An 18,009-nucleotide genomic window follows, 5' to 3' on the forward strand; every position below is an offset into this window, starting at 1 on the left:
AACCCAGTCAACAAATTCAAACAGCAATCTGCCATTCAAGCTGGAGAAGTGCAAAATCGGGATGCTTGAAGCCTTCATAGTTATGAGACAACCAGAATACCCATTGATCTGCCACCAACAGAATTTGACAACCTTTGTCATGAAGCTCATGTTCCCAACTGTGACTGTTACTATTTGCATTCAGCCCTTGGTATTGACAAGCAATTGTTGTGTAATTATGAGATCAAGCATTGGGCAGAGTATTGTCTGTTCAATATAGCTTTTATGGTATATGCATTCGAGCACACCATAGGTGTTAAATGAAATTGTGATTCAAGATCATAGGTAGCTATTAAAGAACAAATGTTGGGGTTACAATAAATCAAAAACTACAGGATTCACACACCTATTCGTCAATGCTTGGAAGAAAAAGCATGCTTTGTTACATCATGCCATTATGAAGCTGTTTTTTGCAGGTTCTTTAAAATGTATTATATATAGCTTGAAAGTTATGACTTGCATTGAGTAATAACCCTTCAGATTTCAAGGTAAACTGACATCACATAAACATCCATGACAGATAACGACTATTTCCTTACACAAGCAAGATCTGGAGTTTACAAGTGAGGTACATAAATAAAGCTTGTCTTTTTCCTCTAACCACTCTTAACATATAATGCTAGGTGTAAACTCCAATGCAAAACTGTCTATACAAGAAATTGTTTTGAAGATTGGCCAATCGTAGTCCAAAATCTGAAGAGTTCATACTTCACAGGATCAGATCACAAATAAAAGTAATTACATGTAATTATCAATCTATTCATTGAATGATTTGTATTGGTATCTCAAAACATCCATGTGCTAAGCAAGCACAGCTGCTGACATGAAGAGCACACATGAAGAGTACACTAGATCCCTTTGAGTTACATACAAACCTAACTCGAGACTGTATCCATGATACAACACTTCCATGTACCATCATCAACCATGGTATGAAGGTGAGCTGCTTGCTCAATTCCTGAAAAATGTTTGCCACATTGTCCCTGGTTCTCGGAGAAAACCCATCAGATAATGAGCCATTGGGTAGTTTAATTTACCAATTACGGCCCCAAACAAGGCAGATTACATAAACCATCATCAACCTGAACACTTTCACCTGACTTCAATGGGCTGTAAAAGAGGGAAAATTTCAGGAGTCATGTTACATTCTCCAGAGGAAAGCACTCCTTTGGCATAAATAGGGATGCTTCAGGAAGCCATGTTACAGTATCTCATTAACAAAGAGGTCCTTCACCATAGATGCTCTCAGAAAGTTTTACATGTATACTTTAATGCAATGCTTAGGATGGACCGTTGTACAATACAGAGAAGGATATGGGTATATCGAATAGCTATTGGATGGCTAATGTTTGATCATGTGATTGCATGCTCATCACTGCTTCACAAAGTCCTTACACTTTGTGCATGGTATCGATACAGATTCTTGACTTTTGCCAAGGTGGCAACTCATTTAGAATGCCCCTAGATTCCCTACAATGAATCAATGGGCAATGATGCGGACTACAAAAACTGTTCCAACATCCTGTGCAAGGAAAAACACTCTTCTGACTTGACATCAATGTGTGCCTCCTTCAAAAATCTTGAGCAACATAATTCAGGCTCAGAAAAGCGAGGCTTCCACCTTGGAAAGGGGAAAAACAGTCAAAATGCTCCGGAAAAGTTACTTAGGAGTGTCTTCTTTGCTTCCACTGACTTCAAGCGATGCCCCATGTTCATATGCATGTTGTCCCATTGGCATGCAGCTTGGTAGAACAAGAAGCAGATATAGCCCTCACAAAGGATTGTGATCATCATCTGGCTGTGGTTTTTACTAAATCAGATCCTCTGTGCCTATGTTGGCAAACGCCCTTGTCCCAGCATATCAAGCCTCCCTGGTATTGCTTTCCTGTTATTTTACAAGTGCCTCATAGAACAAAACTTGTGGCTGTAGATGGCCCCTATGACAAGTATCTAGCACATCCTCCCATCTCCCAACAACCTATTAAAATCATAGGTGTTACTATCATGTGCGATAAAAAGATGAACCTTGATTACAAGTAGCATTAAAAGACCAACATAATACCTTGACAGTTGTATCATCGAACATCACCCATCTTCCAATCTCATGATTGAAAGCAAAGCAATGATAGTGTTGCCCATAGTAACAAATCTGAAGCAGAAATTACGCAATTATTCCCCAATCAAGGAAATCACACAGAAGTAAAGGTAACAGATAGACAGCCATACTCACCACTGACACTAGTCGATGCTTGAACCCTTCGTCAAGCCCACGGTACACAATACCTACATCTAAATCAAGTTCAAGGGCATCCACTGTGGCTACTATATCTTCCAGATTCTCTCTAGTTGTCTGCCAACCCAACACTGCAAGATATAGCCAACACTATGTGATGCAAAAAAAAGGTAACGGAAGGCTCATTACTACTTCAAAGGCCAACAAAGTCTCACTAACAGCTAGCAATCTCCTCCAGGAATCACCTGTTATGAAAACATGGGGTGCTGCACGAAGTAAGTAGTGGATGTGATTCAGCTTACCACAGCCACCAATATCCTTATCACAAGGCAACCGATGATTCATGTCCACATACCTAAGTAGCTCATCAAGAGAGCTTCCTTGGTTATACATCTGCAAGAGTAAAACAGGTGAACCAAGGATTATGAAACACAGACATAAGAAAATCCCAATCTACATATGAACAAAGTAACCTCTTGAGCTAGAGACAGTCTTACCTTTGCAGCTCGTAATGCACTTGCATTAATGTTATGAAAGAATGACGTGTACTTTAAATGCCTAGACTCACGTTTGCAACCTGTGCAGTTCATTTGCATAGCAATGTCAAGCCCAAAAAGACTGTGGGCAATACATGGTGTACATTCATGGCACTCCCAAAATCCAATTCCCCCATTGCTAATATCAGTGTCATTAGCTGAAGTAGCCACTGCAAAAGCCTTATGAAGACAATCAAAAATCACTGATAATACTTCGGAGGCATCATTCATTTGTGCCTGTATAAAGACACCATTAAAAATTTCAGAAATCCATCAGTCGTTTTTGACTATCAAGTAGATCTACAACTTCACCAGTTAGAAATTTTAACTCAAAAGTACCTCTTGAAAAAAAGCTTTCTTTGAATATAGTGTGCTGAGAGCGACCCGTAAAGTGGTTGGTGCAACAGCATCCTTGCTTGGCTCCAAAACTGGAGCATTCAGCCCAACAAATATATCCCGGAGAGCGCAGACAACACACGGAACACCCACATGAACATGATGCACGCTTGAAACAGCAAGGATCTCTTCACGAAATTTTCGCAAATGCCACAAAGACTGGAATAATCAATGATTTTCCTAGGTTAGGACACCAATCGAAGGGAAAAAAAAAACTTGCCTGAATTCTATTTATTCAGAACATAGTACCAAAGAGATTGTGGCTCTTGCTGATATCTGTTCATTCTTTTAACTAAATCATCAATGAGGCCAAAAACGAAAAATGAAAAAAGGCTGAACTATTCATCTAACAACTTAAAGGCTGTGTTCTTAAACGAAAAAAGAGAAAGGCTGAACTGTTCGTCTAATGACTTAAGAGAGCCATGCTCTTAGGCCACATTGCACAATCTCAAACAAGAACAATCTCTAACAATAACCTGTAACATTATCAGAAAATTTACACTTTGAAAGAGAAACATGTTTTATTAAGAATGTGATTTTGCAGCCTAGACTTTTTTACTGGTTCTCATTCATCTACCCCCACTTCCCTGCAGGTTAAACATGGCCAACATGCAAGTAAGAGTTGTACTATCAATGTCTGTAAAAGCATTCCAAGTATAAAGAAGGCACCACAGAAGAACTGTATAAGATGCACAGCATGCCTCAGCTCTCAGTAATTCTGCCACATTTATGGCACATCACTTCATCAGCATTTAGGTTCATGGTGCAGCTTTGCATCTCTCACACATTCCCCTTCAGTGATCACCTATGATCTGATAGAGGGTGTTAAGAGGTTATTTTGTCACCTTACATGTTCATTTGGCACATTACATAGGTTTGAATTAGTTGGACGTTGTTCCTTCTTATGGTGCACTTACTTGAGGTTTTCCAATAAATGCGAACCCTAGGCTCTACACTCACACAATTGTACTTTGGCGTCTCATAATTCATTGTAGAGACCTTTAGTGTGAGAGCTGTTGTCCTGCGAGAGTGCTCAACACAAGCAGGTATTGCTTAGGTGCTTCTCAAAAGTGATCTTACCGGCAATTACCTCCTATATGACCTCCCTGGCAGTTTGGGCCAAGCTCTACTATGTGTATGACTATGCAAGTGTCACCTCATAGGGTCAGCTTCAGAATCTTAGCCTTGAGGTAGGAGAAACCGTGCAAGATCACCTTTGAAACATAGCTTGAGCTCTTCCAAAGGCTCGCTTGGTGGGGACTGTTCTATACAAGTTTCCTCCAAGGTTAGCATGGCTAATGTATTCAGGGCTAAATCTTCTCAACCAGTCAGCACTCTCGCTTGAAGAGAGGGAAGGCAAGAAGGGAAGCGCTACTTTAGTGGTAAAAAGGGGCATCTCCGAAAAGACTGCAAAAAAACCCAAGAAGCTTTGATGGAGGCAGGCGGCAAAGGCAAGAAGGGAAGCACTACTTTTGTGGAAGGAAGGGGCATCTCCAAAAAGACTGCAAGAAACCCCAAGAGGCCTTGAAGAAGACAAGTGTCAAGGACAAGGGTGGTGATGACTCGTCTGACTTTGACACTGCCATACCAACTCCTATTGCTACATCAAAAGTTCCTTTCTAGCCCTACTATTTCAAACCCCTCACAAGTTCCCGTGCCAAAGAGGGACAATGACAAGGTGGTCGTGAGGCTTCCTTGCCTCACTCTATGACATATGGATCATTGATTATGGTTTTCTACAAGCATCACTTATATGGCGGTTCTAAAACCATGGAGCTGATGTGACTTCAGGCCCATCATAGGAGGTTTGGATAACAAGCTGATTTGGTTTTCACATGGGGAGACCCTTTGGCAAGATGGCCAAAGAAGAGGAATGCATGGTACACATTGAGCTTCTACAAGGCTATATGTGATAGGCATAGAGATTCTATTTTTGGTCATTTCTATGGTTTACATTGAGAGGGGCATTAGAGACACGTCTAGCGCAAGGCTATGCAATACTAGGGGCACTTGAGAGTCAATGTGTTCACATACAGTTCCAAGAGCCTCTCACCAAACTATGATTGTTTGACACCCTAGTCAAACCCTACACTACTATATGGAGTAGAGATATGGGGCTGCAACTTGTACCACAGGCGTCTCAATCCACTCATTGATCAAACCGAAACAGAGAAAGATTATTATGATGGTTAGGATAGCATGGAAAGGCTAGTGATCATGATGATAGCATGTATGATTAGAAGTAAGCCCTCCACCCCACATCCCATTGTCAATGCAGAGCTAGGGGCACCATCCATAGTCACGGAGGCACTCTTCAAGGCAATAACCTTTTAGCACATATTATGGGATCTCCCACATCACAAATACACCAAATTGGCACTAACTTCACCCAGACAACTAGTAACAGAGAGCAAGAAGAACTATTGGTTTTCACAGATGACTATCTAGATGAGCCTACATGGTTCCCCCTTTTGACTACAGCTTGATTGCCCTACACTTCCTCTCAGAGCTGAACCGAGTGATCTAAGCTAATATCTTGAGGGATTGAGACAGCAAGGACATGGATCCACCCACCACTCTCTCTAGGATCGAGGATGGAGTTCTACTAGAGTCACTTCTTGTCTCTTTGACGATGGATCCACTATTCGGCTAGCATGCATGGACATCCATCTCTCCCACAACATATGGGCTACTATCGGACAAATTCGTATCTTCCTAGATTCGTACCTCCTCTCATAGGCTACAGAGACATGTAGATGTACAGATACTCTAGCAAAGGATAGGACTTCCCAACTATGTAGCCAAGAGCCTAAGACAAAGGTGTATTACATATGCAAATGTACAGTATACTATGACATACGAGGACCGTACCACTCCTTCCATGATGGCGTTAGACCTCTTCATCATGTCATGGAGTATGAGGACCACAGATATCTAGATCCTTACCTCTTGGAGCTCCAAAGGTGCCACATAGCACTACAACGAGACAAGAGACCAACTCACCCAAAGGGACCTACACAGAGACTAGCGAAAAAAAAAAACACAAATCCAACCCTACTAACACTACTAGCCTTGCAAAGAGTCGAGAGAAAGCCACCACACCAAATACCTTCCATTCCACGCCATGGAGTCACATTGGATAGAGTCATTTCACTTCATCAAGCACAAAAACCCCATCTACTAGGACCACATCCGAGAAGGCCGACAAATCAGAGCCAATATCACAAGACATTGAAGACTCACTACCAAGCATATCAATGGAGCAGTTAGGGATTGCATTAGAGCTGAGATCATGTGCAAACCTTGAGATCGGCTATAGTCTACAGTCCCCACCACATTTTTCAATACATAGTTCTATCAGATTTGGGTTTCCTTTTCTTTCAAACTGATGGGACAATACTAGCTATGGTTCTACTCTAGCATATTCCCATCATTAAGTTATTTCTTAGGATTGTCTCATAGGCCGCTTACTCATTTTAATGTTATATTTACATTATTGATGAGATGACATTAGACATGCATGTACTTTGGATTTTGTCTCATAGACCACATTGGCCTTATGCAGACGTTAATATATCTTTATTTCTTTCTTTTTTTCTTGCATTCTATGATCAAGGCTAGAGTAGGGCTACCATCAATAAAGTTACTTCTTCCAAGGCATATCTAGCATTGGTGAGATCCATGTACACCCAATGCTAGGGTATCATGAACCATGGCGCATCTGTCATCTTTGTCGTATATACTATGGTGTTGAGGGTTTTATGGTGCCTACTGTGTTACGGAACATGGTATGTTGAGAAACACGGATCCTTGAGCAAGGTTTAGCTATGGAGAACAAAAGTCTGTGACAAGATGCATGATGTCTAAGACTAGACACGCTGACTATTACTCAAGTAAATTAGGTTCCAAGATAGATTAGCTTGGACTCATAAACACAATCTTGAGTAGAGAGAGACAAGACTAAAAGTACAAAGTACGATAGTATTCATCATTTATCTCAATATCAAGTACATACTTTTATAGTTGTAGGATGGTTCCACTTTTCTCCACTATGCCTATAGGATAAAGAACACTCTTCCTAGGCTATTGTATGTTCCTTGCCTAATTGCTTCATATAAAGAGGCTGTCATGGGATGTGATGACATATTTCTCAACACCCCTCCTCAATCACAACCATAAAAAGCATTGAGTATACAAAGACTGTCATGAGTAGAACCTTGCTAAGTGTAGATATGGAAAAGAACCAACCGTATAAAGCTAGAGGTTGTCACAAGGCCTCACTAAGTGTGCAAAGACTATAGTGCACACGTTACATGAGGGTTACAAAGCTTATGAAAAGGAGCATTAGAGGCTAGTATATACAGTTTTCAAAAATGTCTAGTAAAATTTGAAAACAAGGACCAATAGGACCTTGTGATCTTCATCTTCAAATATGACATTGTAAGCTTTTTGTGATTTTCTTTCAGCATGACAGATTTTCTTTTCCTCTTGTCCTTCTTTACTTTGATGCTCTCCACTTTGCTTGAATCTTTTTTTACTTTAATTTTCTGGCCTTTTTCTTCATGGTCTTATTATGCTTTGACTACTTCATTGTTCTTCTTCTCTGCTTTGCTTGCTTTGATCTTTTGGTCCCCCTCAAGCAAAGAGGTCACACGCTTAGGAATTGACATGTTGAGCAAAGTGGCTAAAACATCTTCAAGGTCTTTAGATAAAATCATTGATTACACTTGAATGTAGACAACTTTATTTCCTCCTGCAAGTAGAGCAAAAACATCTTCTATATAGCACAGTGAGTAAGAAGTGTTGCGTCATTCTTCATAACAAGTACCCACATAAAAAACTTCATTCCCAATCACAGCCTCAAATATCTAAGTTTTGACCAGCAAAAGAGTTGAAAGCAACTATGTTAAAGGACACAAGTAATGGTAGTGTCAACTGTTGAATCTTCAAAGTCCTTGCTGATTTGAAGTGGGAACTTTGCTGAAAACTAAGTGGTCCAGTAGATCAAAGAATCAATGATTTGGTTGAGCCCAGGGAAATAAGTGAAGTGAAGTGAAGTGAAAAATAAGCTTGATTGAAAATGGCTATGGCTGTCTTGTCAAAACAAGGAGTAGCAACTCGTAAATCAGCTTCCATAAGCTCCACAAGTCGAATCTACTCAAACCCTTTGAGATAGAGGACCCTCGCTAATGGATCTAAGTCCCCCTAAAGATGATTTAATACTTGTTTTGCCCAAGTTGAGAGATCTAAATCTTCAAAGTGGTCACTGTTAAAACTATGCCAAATTTGGAAAAATGCAAATGTCGAGCTTGATGCGTATCAATCTCCTTGATTTTTGTGCCAAGTTGCGCCTCGATCTGAAGAACAACTCCTGAGGAGAAAGCTTGAATAAATATGGCCTGGTTGAAGACGTACGGTTGCTCCAATAGAGGTAGGTGCTATTGGCTATGGAAATTAAGAATGGTAGAGTGAAAATGAAGTCAAAGATGAAAGACTCTTATGGAGTTGAGCTAACCAAAGGTTGTGGGGAGATGGAGGAGCAATGAGCTGAGCTAAACCAAGTTTACCATGGCTCTGATACCATGTTGAGAAATACGAATCCTTGAGCAAGGTTTAGCTATGGAGAACGAAAGTCAATGACAAGATGCATGATGACTGAGACTAGACACACTAATTGTTACTCAAGTGAATTAGATTCCAAGATAGATTAGCTTGGACTCATTAACACAATTTTCAATAGAGAGAGACAACAAGACTAAAAGTACAAAATATAATAGCATTCATCATTTAACTCAATGTCAAGTACATGCTTTTATAGTTGTACGATGGTTCCACTTTTCTCCACTGTGCCTATGGGATAAAGAACACTCTTCTTAGACTGTTGTATGTTCCTCTCTTGACTACTCCATACAAAGAGGTTGTCATGGCATGTAATTGCATATTTCTCAACATGGTAGACATTCAGAGAATCTTCTTTGGTGGCTGATTTCCGAGCATACATCACCGCATATTTTATTGTGTTAATCAACCATGATTTTACAGAAGTTATTAGCACTTAGCAATGTACATCTCATGGGTTATTGAGGTCTTTTATTGCCTATAAAGGTTGCAGGTCAGAGCAGAAGCCTTTGTACCTCATACCCTTGTACTGTGATTCTCATGCTTTTGGTGTGTATTTCATTGTCTGTTTTTGAGCTATCTTGTGTCTATTTTTGCTTTCTGCTCGTGTGTTGATGATTGTGTGCTTTCACTTCCATTTGTGCACTTTCTCACACATTCACATCTTTGCTTTTGAAGGATTTCTACTCTTTCCTTTGCTGCACCTTTTCGTCCTTTGGAGTCTAGACCAAGCACTCACAGCAAGTACCTTCAGATATGATCCCACCAACGAGCCACTCCATCATGAGACTTCCTAAACATCAAGAATCTAGAATCCCTCTTTCAGACTACCAACAGTAGGGAGGATCGTACCTGAATTGACACCGGCAGGGCCTCCTCTACCACAAGCCTGACTGTTCGCATGGAATGTAGATTCTACTAATTCTGGAGAAAGTATTGACACCTGTTGCATTTTCTCTCCTAGAAAACTGAAGTGATCTTGTAGACCAAGACTATAGACAACCTCCACAGCAAACAAAGGGATTCTATCCTCAAATATGAAAAACCAAACGTGTTCTAAGATAGCCTGTCATATGCCCCTAGGACTCTATGTTGAAGTCTCTGCATATTATCCAGTGATCCACCTGAGAAAGGCCATCTTGACTTCATTTGTCACCATCTAGTTTACAAATATGATGAAGTGCCATACATTTCAATCTTTTTCTGTGCTCTAGCTTCAACATCTGTTTCAATTTTCCATTTCAAGTGACTGTCAATAGTATCCAAATGGAAATCCCTTCCCCCAATACAAAGACACAAATAAACACAACCATTTACATTTACTGCAAAGATATAGCATTCATATTAGCACACCCATGCACAAATAAAGAAATGACAGTAGTAACTCAAAATGTAGCAGCTTTCAGCTGATAATAACACTCCAAAAGCCTGGCTCAACAAATAAAACCAACATTCAAATAAAACAAGTAAAACTTCCGGGAGAAAAGGATTAACCGAATCATCTAAATATTGCAGAACTCATTTCAAATCATTCCTCAACCAGAAGCTACGCCAACACAGTAAAACCTCTCTCAAGGTAATGTAAAAAGAAGCTGTCTTTTTCCTCACCAGTAAAGTCATACTACAGCAAGAAAATCCACTTCACAATGTGAACTCATCTGAGAAGAGGAAAAGAGATCTACACGCATTGTACCTGAATCACCACATTCAGAAAACAATTATATTGACCATTTTCATTCTGCAAGCCCTTGCCCACATCTTCAGGAACACTCCTGAGGTTTTCAGGCACAGGCGACAAAACAAACTCTCTACTAGCATATTCCATTTGAGATCGATCAGATGTAGCCTCCGTCACATTAGCTGGTGAAAACATCATATCATCAGAATTATTAATGAAGGCAGTGAAATCTAGAAGGCAAAAGACAAGTCAAATTTTAAAATCACCTAGGCTCTGCCGCATTGCTTGTTCCAAGTCTGCTTGGAACCGATCCTCATCATCTTGCTCAGCTTTCAGCTGCCTTAGAGTTTTGCTTGGATTGCCTGTCAATCCAGACCTACTCAGGAACTTCCATTACTGTACAGTCCTACATCAATGCGCATACTTGCACAAGCAACAATTTACATTCACTGAAAATCATGCTTCATAAATGCACAAGCAGTTACCCCCAACCTTAGAATGCATTATATGTAATCAAATATATCACTGGAGAAAGATCAAGTGCAATTTACACTTCACAGATAGCACAGTAGGAACATTGAAGCCTATACACCAACCAAACAGTACACAAATGCCTATCTGGAAAATTATTTTAGGGTCACTTATCAAAACAATTGGAAATGCAATAAACGTACAAGCTCCTTGAGTGGATAATTCCAAAGCATCTCCTTCCTTGACCACAATCTCCTTCTTGGAAGGAGATCCTGCAAAAATTGACCAAATCAGCTCAATCTTGACTTTTAGCCGGCGGTCTTGGCATCACTTTCAGGAAAATTTATTTTTCGACATGTCAAGTCAATTTAAATATTCACTTACTCAAACTGTGTGTCTGTTTAGAAGCTGGCTCACAAGGCATTAAATTTCCTTCAACCAATCCATTTGGTGGCATATTCTCGCTATTTACATTCTCTGCAATTTGAGTACCTCCAATTTGCCCTTCTGTGGAACCACTGTCCTTGCCATCTCCTAGGGTTCGAACTGATTTTTTTCTTCTATTCTTGTTACTTCTTCTGGGCTTTGGGAGTGGATTGTGATTGTTATATGGAAGTGATGAAATAGTTAATTTCTCCACTAACTTCTCAACACCAGTTACTGACTCCTTTTCACCTAAACTGGACAGCTCTGGCCCTAAAGAGCCCTTCATGTCCTTGTTCAGAACTCTCTCTTCTTCGTTTAGAGATAGGACAGGCATATTCTGTAAAGAGCCAGAGGTCATGCAGTCCACAGTTTCATTGTCACCAACTTGTAAATTACCTCCAGACATATTGATGCTCAGACTTGATGGGCTAGCAAGGGGTGAAAATCGGGCATCTGGAGCTTTTTCAGATTGATGTGGCACTTTAGCATCAGCTACTACAGATGGAAAAGCATGCTGACAAATAGTTTCAAGTAAGTGACTGTCCTTATCCAAACACAAATTTGGCCTTATAATTTCTGATTCAGTCTCAGCTTGTTTCATTTTCATCTTTGCAAGATGCTTCTCTTTTGCCTCTTCTTCTACTCTCCGCTGTAACTCCAAAGTCTCAGCAAGTTTCCTTTCTTCAGCTTCAAGCTCAGCCTGACGCCTCATCACTGCCTCTTTTTCTTGCCTTTCCTCAACAACATCCCATTCTGTACCATCTTCATCCTCAAGCAAACCTTCGCATGCATCATTTGCAGGCAGACTGATCATAAAGAACATCAACTATTAACAATCATCTTCTCTACACTAGTAGTAGATTATCGAACATAGGTAACCACAAATCACAAAAAATAATGCTATATCTAAGCCAAATTTGAAAACTCAATCATATCTTTAGAGAACAGTTGGTACCCAAACTCAAAATGTGGAAGAGAGAGTGAATGCTGAAATGTTTTAAGACTTACTGCAAGCAGCCAACTGTATCACAGTAGAGCTAGAAACAAGAGCGCTCCCACCAAGAGAAAGTAATATGAACTATAACGTCTGGGACTGTGGCACTAAATAACCCAAAATAAAAATAAAAATTTACTGATAACTTGCAACCAATTAATAAAAGTGATGCCAATCTAGAGCCTTTTTTTATGCCCAAATAGCTTAATTCATTGCCAGTCTGTGTGTGTCTGCAGTTGCTGGTCCAACTATTATTATCGTGCATCATAACCCACCGTCCAGATTCAAGGGAGAAACTGGTGTCTATGCTGGTCAAACCTCCAGAGTACGGCTAACAACGCTTCTTGGCAATCTCTTCAAGGGAATTTTACCACGTTGCCATAGTTGCACTTCAATTTCAGGACAGCCCGATCATTTTGAAATTTGCCTATTTGCGCTCAGTTTCTGAGCCTGTTTCATCTGCTCTCCACCCTCTTTCTCAGCTAATCACTCTCCCTACTGCTGTCTACAGCCTTGAAACCCTGATTCCCTCATCTCTTAGCTGCCCAATACTATTTCTTTCCTGTCCACACTATTTGCAGCACTTCTCCCTAAGTTTTGGAGCTATTTTTTCATGTTTCCAATGAGCAATCCCTCTCCTCTCTTCATTCTTTGCTGTCCATAGTGGTTCGAGCAGGTTTTCCCCAACTTTGCTACTGGTTATCTCTATTTCCAGCAACGAACAGCCATGGTGAAGGATACATTTTGAAGCACACACCCATCATTAGCAACTATGGAGCTAGCAGTGGATCGAAGTAGTGGGAACGCAACTATTTCCATGTCATACGCACGGGGAGAATTACATGAGTGAAGGATCATCATGCTCGTGTTAGTGGTAAAGATATTAGTAATTGCCCTGATGTGCCTAATGATGTGTTTGCTAGTTTACAGCATTGGAGGCGGCAACACATTGTGGTTAGTGTGGCAAATGACGATGATACTCCACAACAAAGTGCACGTCCTACGGTTCCACCTCCCACAGTAGGTGGTAGTGCCCCAAAGAGGGATAGTGTGCATAGATGTTGGTGCTTCTATTAGTGCCAACATCTCTATGGATGCAGATACAAAGGCAACACAAGGAAGTGCATATGCATATGTTGAGGGTCCAATTGCTTCGCGTACCCCTTCGCCACATCCTAAGGGTGCACAAGGTGGTAGTAGCTCATCAACAAATGCATGTACTAGTGGCGCAGCAAGGGGATCATTGGAAAGGGCAAGTGTTATAGCAACCCTTCAAAACTAAGCAAAGGCAGAGGCTAATTGTGAGATCACAAGATTATTTATACATTGCACCATCCTTTTCCATGTTGCACGAACAAAGAGGTGGAAAAGCACCATCAAGAACATCAATCGTATTGGATGTGAGTGGAGGGGCCCCACCTATGAGGCTTTGCGCACACGTGAGCTTGTTAGAGAGAACCAAGCTATAGAGCTAGAGATGCAGCATTTGAAGACTACTTGGCAAAAACATGGCTACATCATCTTTTGTGATGAATGTATAGCATCTTGGTGTCCTCTTGCAAAGGGACCATGTTCTTGTGTGCCATAGATGCATCTGCCACAAGGGCAGTGATTACATCTATAGGCACAACACAGCTGCCATTTTGGAGATCGGTGCAAAAAATGTAGTATAGGTTATCACTAACAATTGTAGTAACTATGTGGCTATGGGTGTTTTGTTAGAGAGAGAACTCTCTAAGATCATATGGACTTGATGTGTGTCACATTGTTTGGATCTACTCATGGAGGATTTGGAAAAGGTTAGATGGATAGATAAACTCTTCACGAGAGGAAGAATCATGGTAAAATTTGTCGCAAAGAGGACTAAAGTGTACGATATATTTAGAGCGAATAGTGATTTAGATCTTTTAAAGCAATGAACCACTCTTTTTCTAGAGAGAGATCCGTATAGGATGAGAAACATCAACTAAAGGCTTTGACATTTATAAGAAATATCATCAATGAGGCTTATTGGCAAGATGAGGCTTAATTTGTCTTTCAAGGAAAGGATGAAGGCAAGAACAGAAAATCGTCTTTAAAAGTTTCAAGACAACAAGATGCACCAAACGAAGAGACAATAATACAGCATGATGTTCAAAATGTGGGTAGTGCGCATAAGCAAATGATGGCAATGGGACAATTGATGCATATGCAAGGCCAACTTGAAAGTGCCAATCTAATGCTTGTTGAACACCATGGCATGCATGCCATGATGGCACAGCCAAGATACTTTCGCGGTGGTACTAGTTTGAAACTAGTCTTCCTTCTTGGAAAGGGTGTAATTCCTTGATTAAGCACTTAATTACAGCAATCAACAAATGAACATAACTTAAATGCACAAATTACCTTAATAATCTCGGACATTGGACACCTTGTTGTCCCCAAAACTAGCGCCCCTTTCGGTATTTCTTTAACTCGATTGCTAATGGAATGAATACAAGCTGAGATTTACAATCTCCTCTGCTGTTCCAAAAGCCTCTTTGCTGTAGCAACAATCAGCAATCAATTCGGGCCTATTGCCCCTTGATTTTTCACCCAAGACTCTCACAAATGGAACCTCCAAATGGCCAAATGCTACCCCAAATTACAATGAGCGAGCTGACACCTGAATTCCCTGACAATTACACAAATTTCAAGTGTTGAATTCAATATATAATGCCTTAAACCAATTGGCATGGGTCACGAGGTGGCTATCAAACCCTAATTTCTGCATAAATTTAGCATTTGCAATAGAGATCTCTCTACTATCCACCAAATTCGGCTAAGATCTTCTCAAAATGACTGAGAAATGCTGAGATCTCCTAAGAATGGTTGGAGAGGGTAAGAGAAAGCCAAGGGTGAAGAAAACTGCTAGGGTTTGTACCGAGGAAACACATTGTACGACCACGACAAAAACACAAAGAGACAAACACAAACACAGAAAGCAAAACTCAAACCCTAAACACAAAACTCAAAACTCAAACTCAAACAGAAGAAGGGAGAGAAGAACACAACTCTGAAGTGAATGGATACGGTAAATGAATATAAGAGTGTACAGATACTCAAGGGCAGAGTAAACTATCGGAGAGTGACATCCACCGGAGTCAAATCCCAAGTCTATGCCCACCAATCCAATGAGAAATCTGCAAAAGATGATGCCAGAAGGGCTTGGAGCACCAAATGCAAGAAGCAGAAGTTGTGGAGATGGAAGGCAACCCCCAAATGAGTGTAAATGCAAACTCTGGATGTCGTCTGGATGAGGAGGAGCACCAATACTTGTCGCTTGGAGAAAGAGACACCAAACGCAAGCAACTAGAGTGTATAGGAACTATCGTCTAGCTGGTCTAGAACCAAGTGCAAGCTATAGAAGGTGATGAAGATGTTGGCAATGGTTGGAAGATGCCAAACACAGCTTGAAGAAAGGTGCCAAACAATTGGGCAATAGCCTGAAGGAGGGCGCTAGGGCACTACGAGGGCTGATGGAGAGGTGGCAATAATCTCGAAGGCGGGACAACTACATAGAGGTAGACTAATGGCTGAAATCTGCACTCAAGGGTGTGAAACCTCCATAAATAGGAATGAGGCTGAATGGGAGCAGTCTGTCTATTTATAGATGTTGAAGGATACTCCAAGAATTAGGGTTTTGGGGGGACCCAACTCCAAGCTGTAAACTAATTAAATGGCTGAAACCCAAACCCCCAAAAACGTTTTCTTAATTTGCATAGGCATTTTTGCCAAGTGTCAATCTTTTAAATCCATTTTTTAGTATTATCCAACTATTTAATTAATTTTCACAATTAATGAAAATTAGTTTCAGCTCTTCAGACCTTGCCCAAAATTGAATGTACCTATCCATAACTAAATTGGCTAGGTCATTTGCAACCTGGAGTAGTCCCCAATCTCTTTCAACCCTTACACTGATATTAATTAATTAATTAATTAATGCAAGTTTTTAGTGTCACCACCAATACTTATTGGCCAAATAACTATCCTAGGGTCAAATTTGACACCCACTAACCCCCATAACCTAGCTCACATAACTTATCACAACTTTGGCCTTTGGCACCCACTACATCCTTGAGGTCCTTGGCCTGTTACCATGAAACAACTGCCATGTGTATCACATGTGCTGAATAACCTTGCACATTTGATTAATAACTTAATCAAATGTTATCAGCAAGATTAAAGCATCTCAAATTTCACATCCCCGTGATAGACCTCCCCCTTGAAATCCTTGCAATGGTCCTTGATCGTATTGTAGTGTGCCGAAGGAAAGGCATTCTACACTAGAATTTCCAGAAAGCCTCACAATCACAACTTTGCGCATTGTTGTCCCGACTCCTACCGTGCTACATGTTGCAAACCTATAGAAAATGTCCAACCAACATATACATAACATAAAACTAAAAACCATTTCAAAATTGTTGCTACAAATTCATTGGATGCATCCATAACTCATGTTTCTTAACTATTCTGACTTTAGAACCACAATAAAGCATATTTTAAACATAAACCATGGCTGAAACTCTCACTGGCTTTTACTAGTATGCTGTTGTCCATGCAACCAGCTGTAAACCATTGAAAACTGAGCATAATCTGATCATAAACTGATCACTTGCTGAACTGAGAACTGATCACAAACTGTTGCAAATCTGACCTTAAGCTTATCAAAAACCGATTGCAAAGACTGATCAGTATAACTAATGCAAGACTGATCCCAAATGTAACCATAAATGGTGCTCAAACTTACAAAAAATTAAGTTGAAACTGATCATAAATTGTCTCAAAACCAAGGCAAAAACTCATGCCAAACTAATCATAAACTAATACAAAAGTATAGTTCCAATGCCCAAGTGAAACTCATACTCATCTACATACATCTCGCAATGACCAATACACTGAGTAGTGACCTCATGGCAGACATATTTTCAACACAATACCTTGGATGCAAAGTGGAAGTGCCACCTCTCCCTGGAGCATCAGGCAATACTCCAAACCCCTCCTCTATTGAACCTGATTGAGCCTAAGCAAAAGTCAATTGAAACTGAAAGGTATCTGGGCAAAGCTGCAACAACTGAGAATGGTCTGCCAAGTCATCCACTTTGCATCTATCAGTGAAACAATGCTCAAGCTTCACCAAGAAGCATATGGAAACTTTACCTCTAACTTTACTTATCTCAAAACTTCCAGTAGGTTGTAGGTTTTTCTTCCCCTTGAGCATTGCAATGCTTTATGCTTTCACATTGCAAAAATTCTAACTTAACTACTATGCAACATTGCATCTAGTTAACTTGCCCCTCATGTATACGTAACATGCTAGAAACACTAAATGCATTAGGAAACATTCTTGTTTGCATACTTTGGACCATTGCAATGCAACTGTGCATAAGAATTTGCATACTACTACCCATACCAAGACACATTTTCCCATACATTGTATGCATTACTAGCAACATTTTTCTTCAAGACCAACACTATACTTGGCATTAGCATGACCAACATTAATATCATGGGACCCAAACACAATGGGCTACAAATATACATTGCCAAACTTGCCACCTTGTGCCCCAACATCATGCCAACATTGTTATACATGGGC

At 40.3% G+C, this 18,009-nt stretch overlaps 1 protein-coding gene across 2 annotated transcripts in view; it reads right to left on the reverse strand.

The window, feature by feature from the left end:
- Window positions 1–668: 668 nt before the first annotated feature.
- The window catches only part of LOC148038669 (uncharacterized), a 47,737-nt gene continuing 30,396 nt past the window's right edge, over window positions 669–18,009 (reverse strand). Inside the window, exons 6-15 of one of the 2 annotated variants that reach the window (XM_087674229.1) lie at window positions 11,357–12,204; window positions 11,176–11,244; window positions 10,768–10,863; window positions 10,517–10,683; window positions 3,148–3,363; window positions 2,770–3,045; window positions 2,518–2,665; window positions 2,270–2,403; window positions 2,102–2,188; window positions 669–2,017 (exon numbers count right to left, since the gene is read on the reverse strand). In XM_087674229.1, the coding sequence (XP_087530355.1) occupies window positions 1,928–2,017; window positions 2,102–2,188; window positions 2,270–2,403; window positions 2,518–2,665; window positions 2,770–3,045; window positions 3,148–3,363; window positions 10,517–10,683; window positions 10,768–10,863; window positions 11,176–11,244; window positions 11,357–12,204 (2,131 nt within the window). In that variant the 3' untranslated portion in view covers window positions 669–1,927. Of the gene's footprint in view, window positions 2,018–2,101; window positions 2,189–2,269; window positions 2,404–2,517; window positions 2,666–2,769; window positions 3,046–3,147; window positions 3,364–10,431; window positions 10,684–10,767; window positions 10,864–11,175; window positions 11,245–11,356; window positions 12,205–18,009 lie in introns of those variants that run through there. The other variant, XR_015690135.1, reaches the window with a different exon arrangement.

The sequence above is a fragment of the Lygodium microphyllum genome, chromosome 3, assembly GCF_053477565.2.
Source record: "Lygodium microphyllum isolate KBCC chromosome 3, Lygodium_microphyllum_v1.1.10, whole genome shotgun sequence".
Classification (NCBI taxonomy): Eukaryota; Viridiplantae; Streptophyta; class Polypodiopsida; order Schizaeales; family Lygodiaceae; genus Lygodium; species Lygodium microphyllum.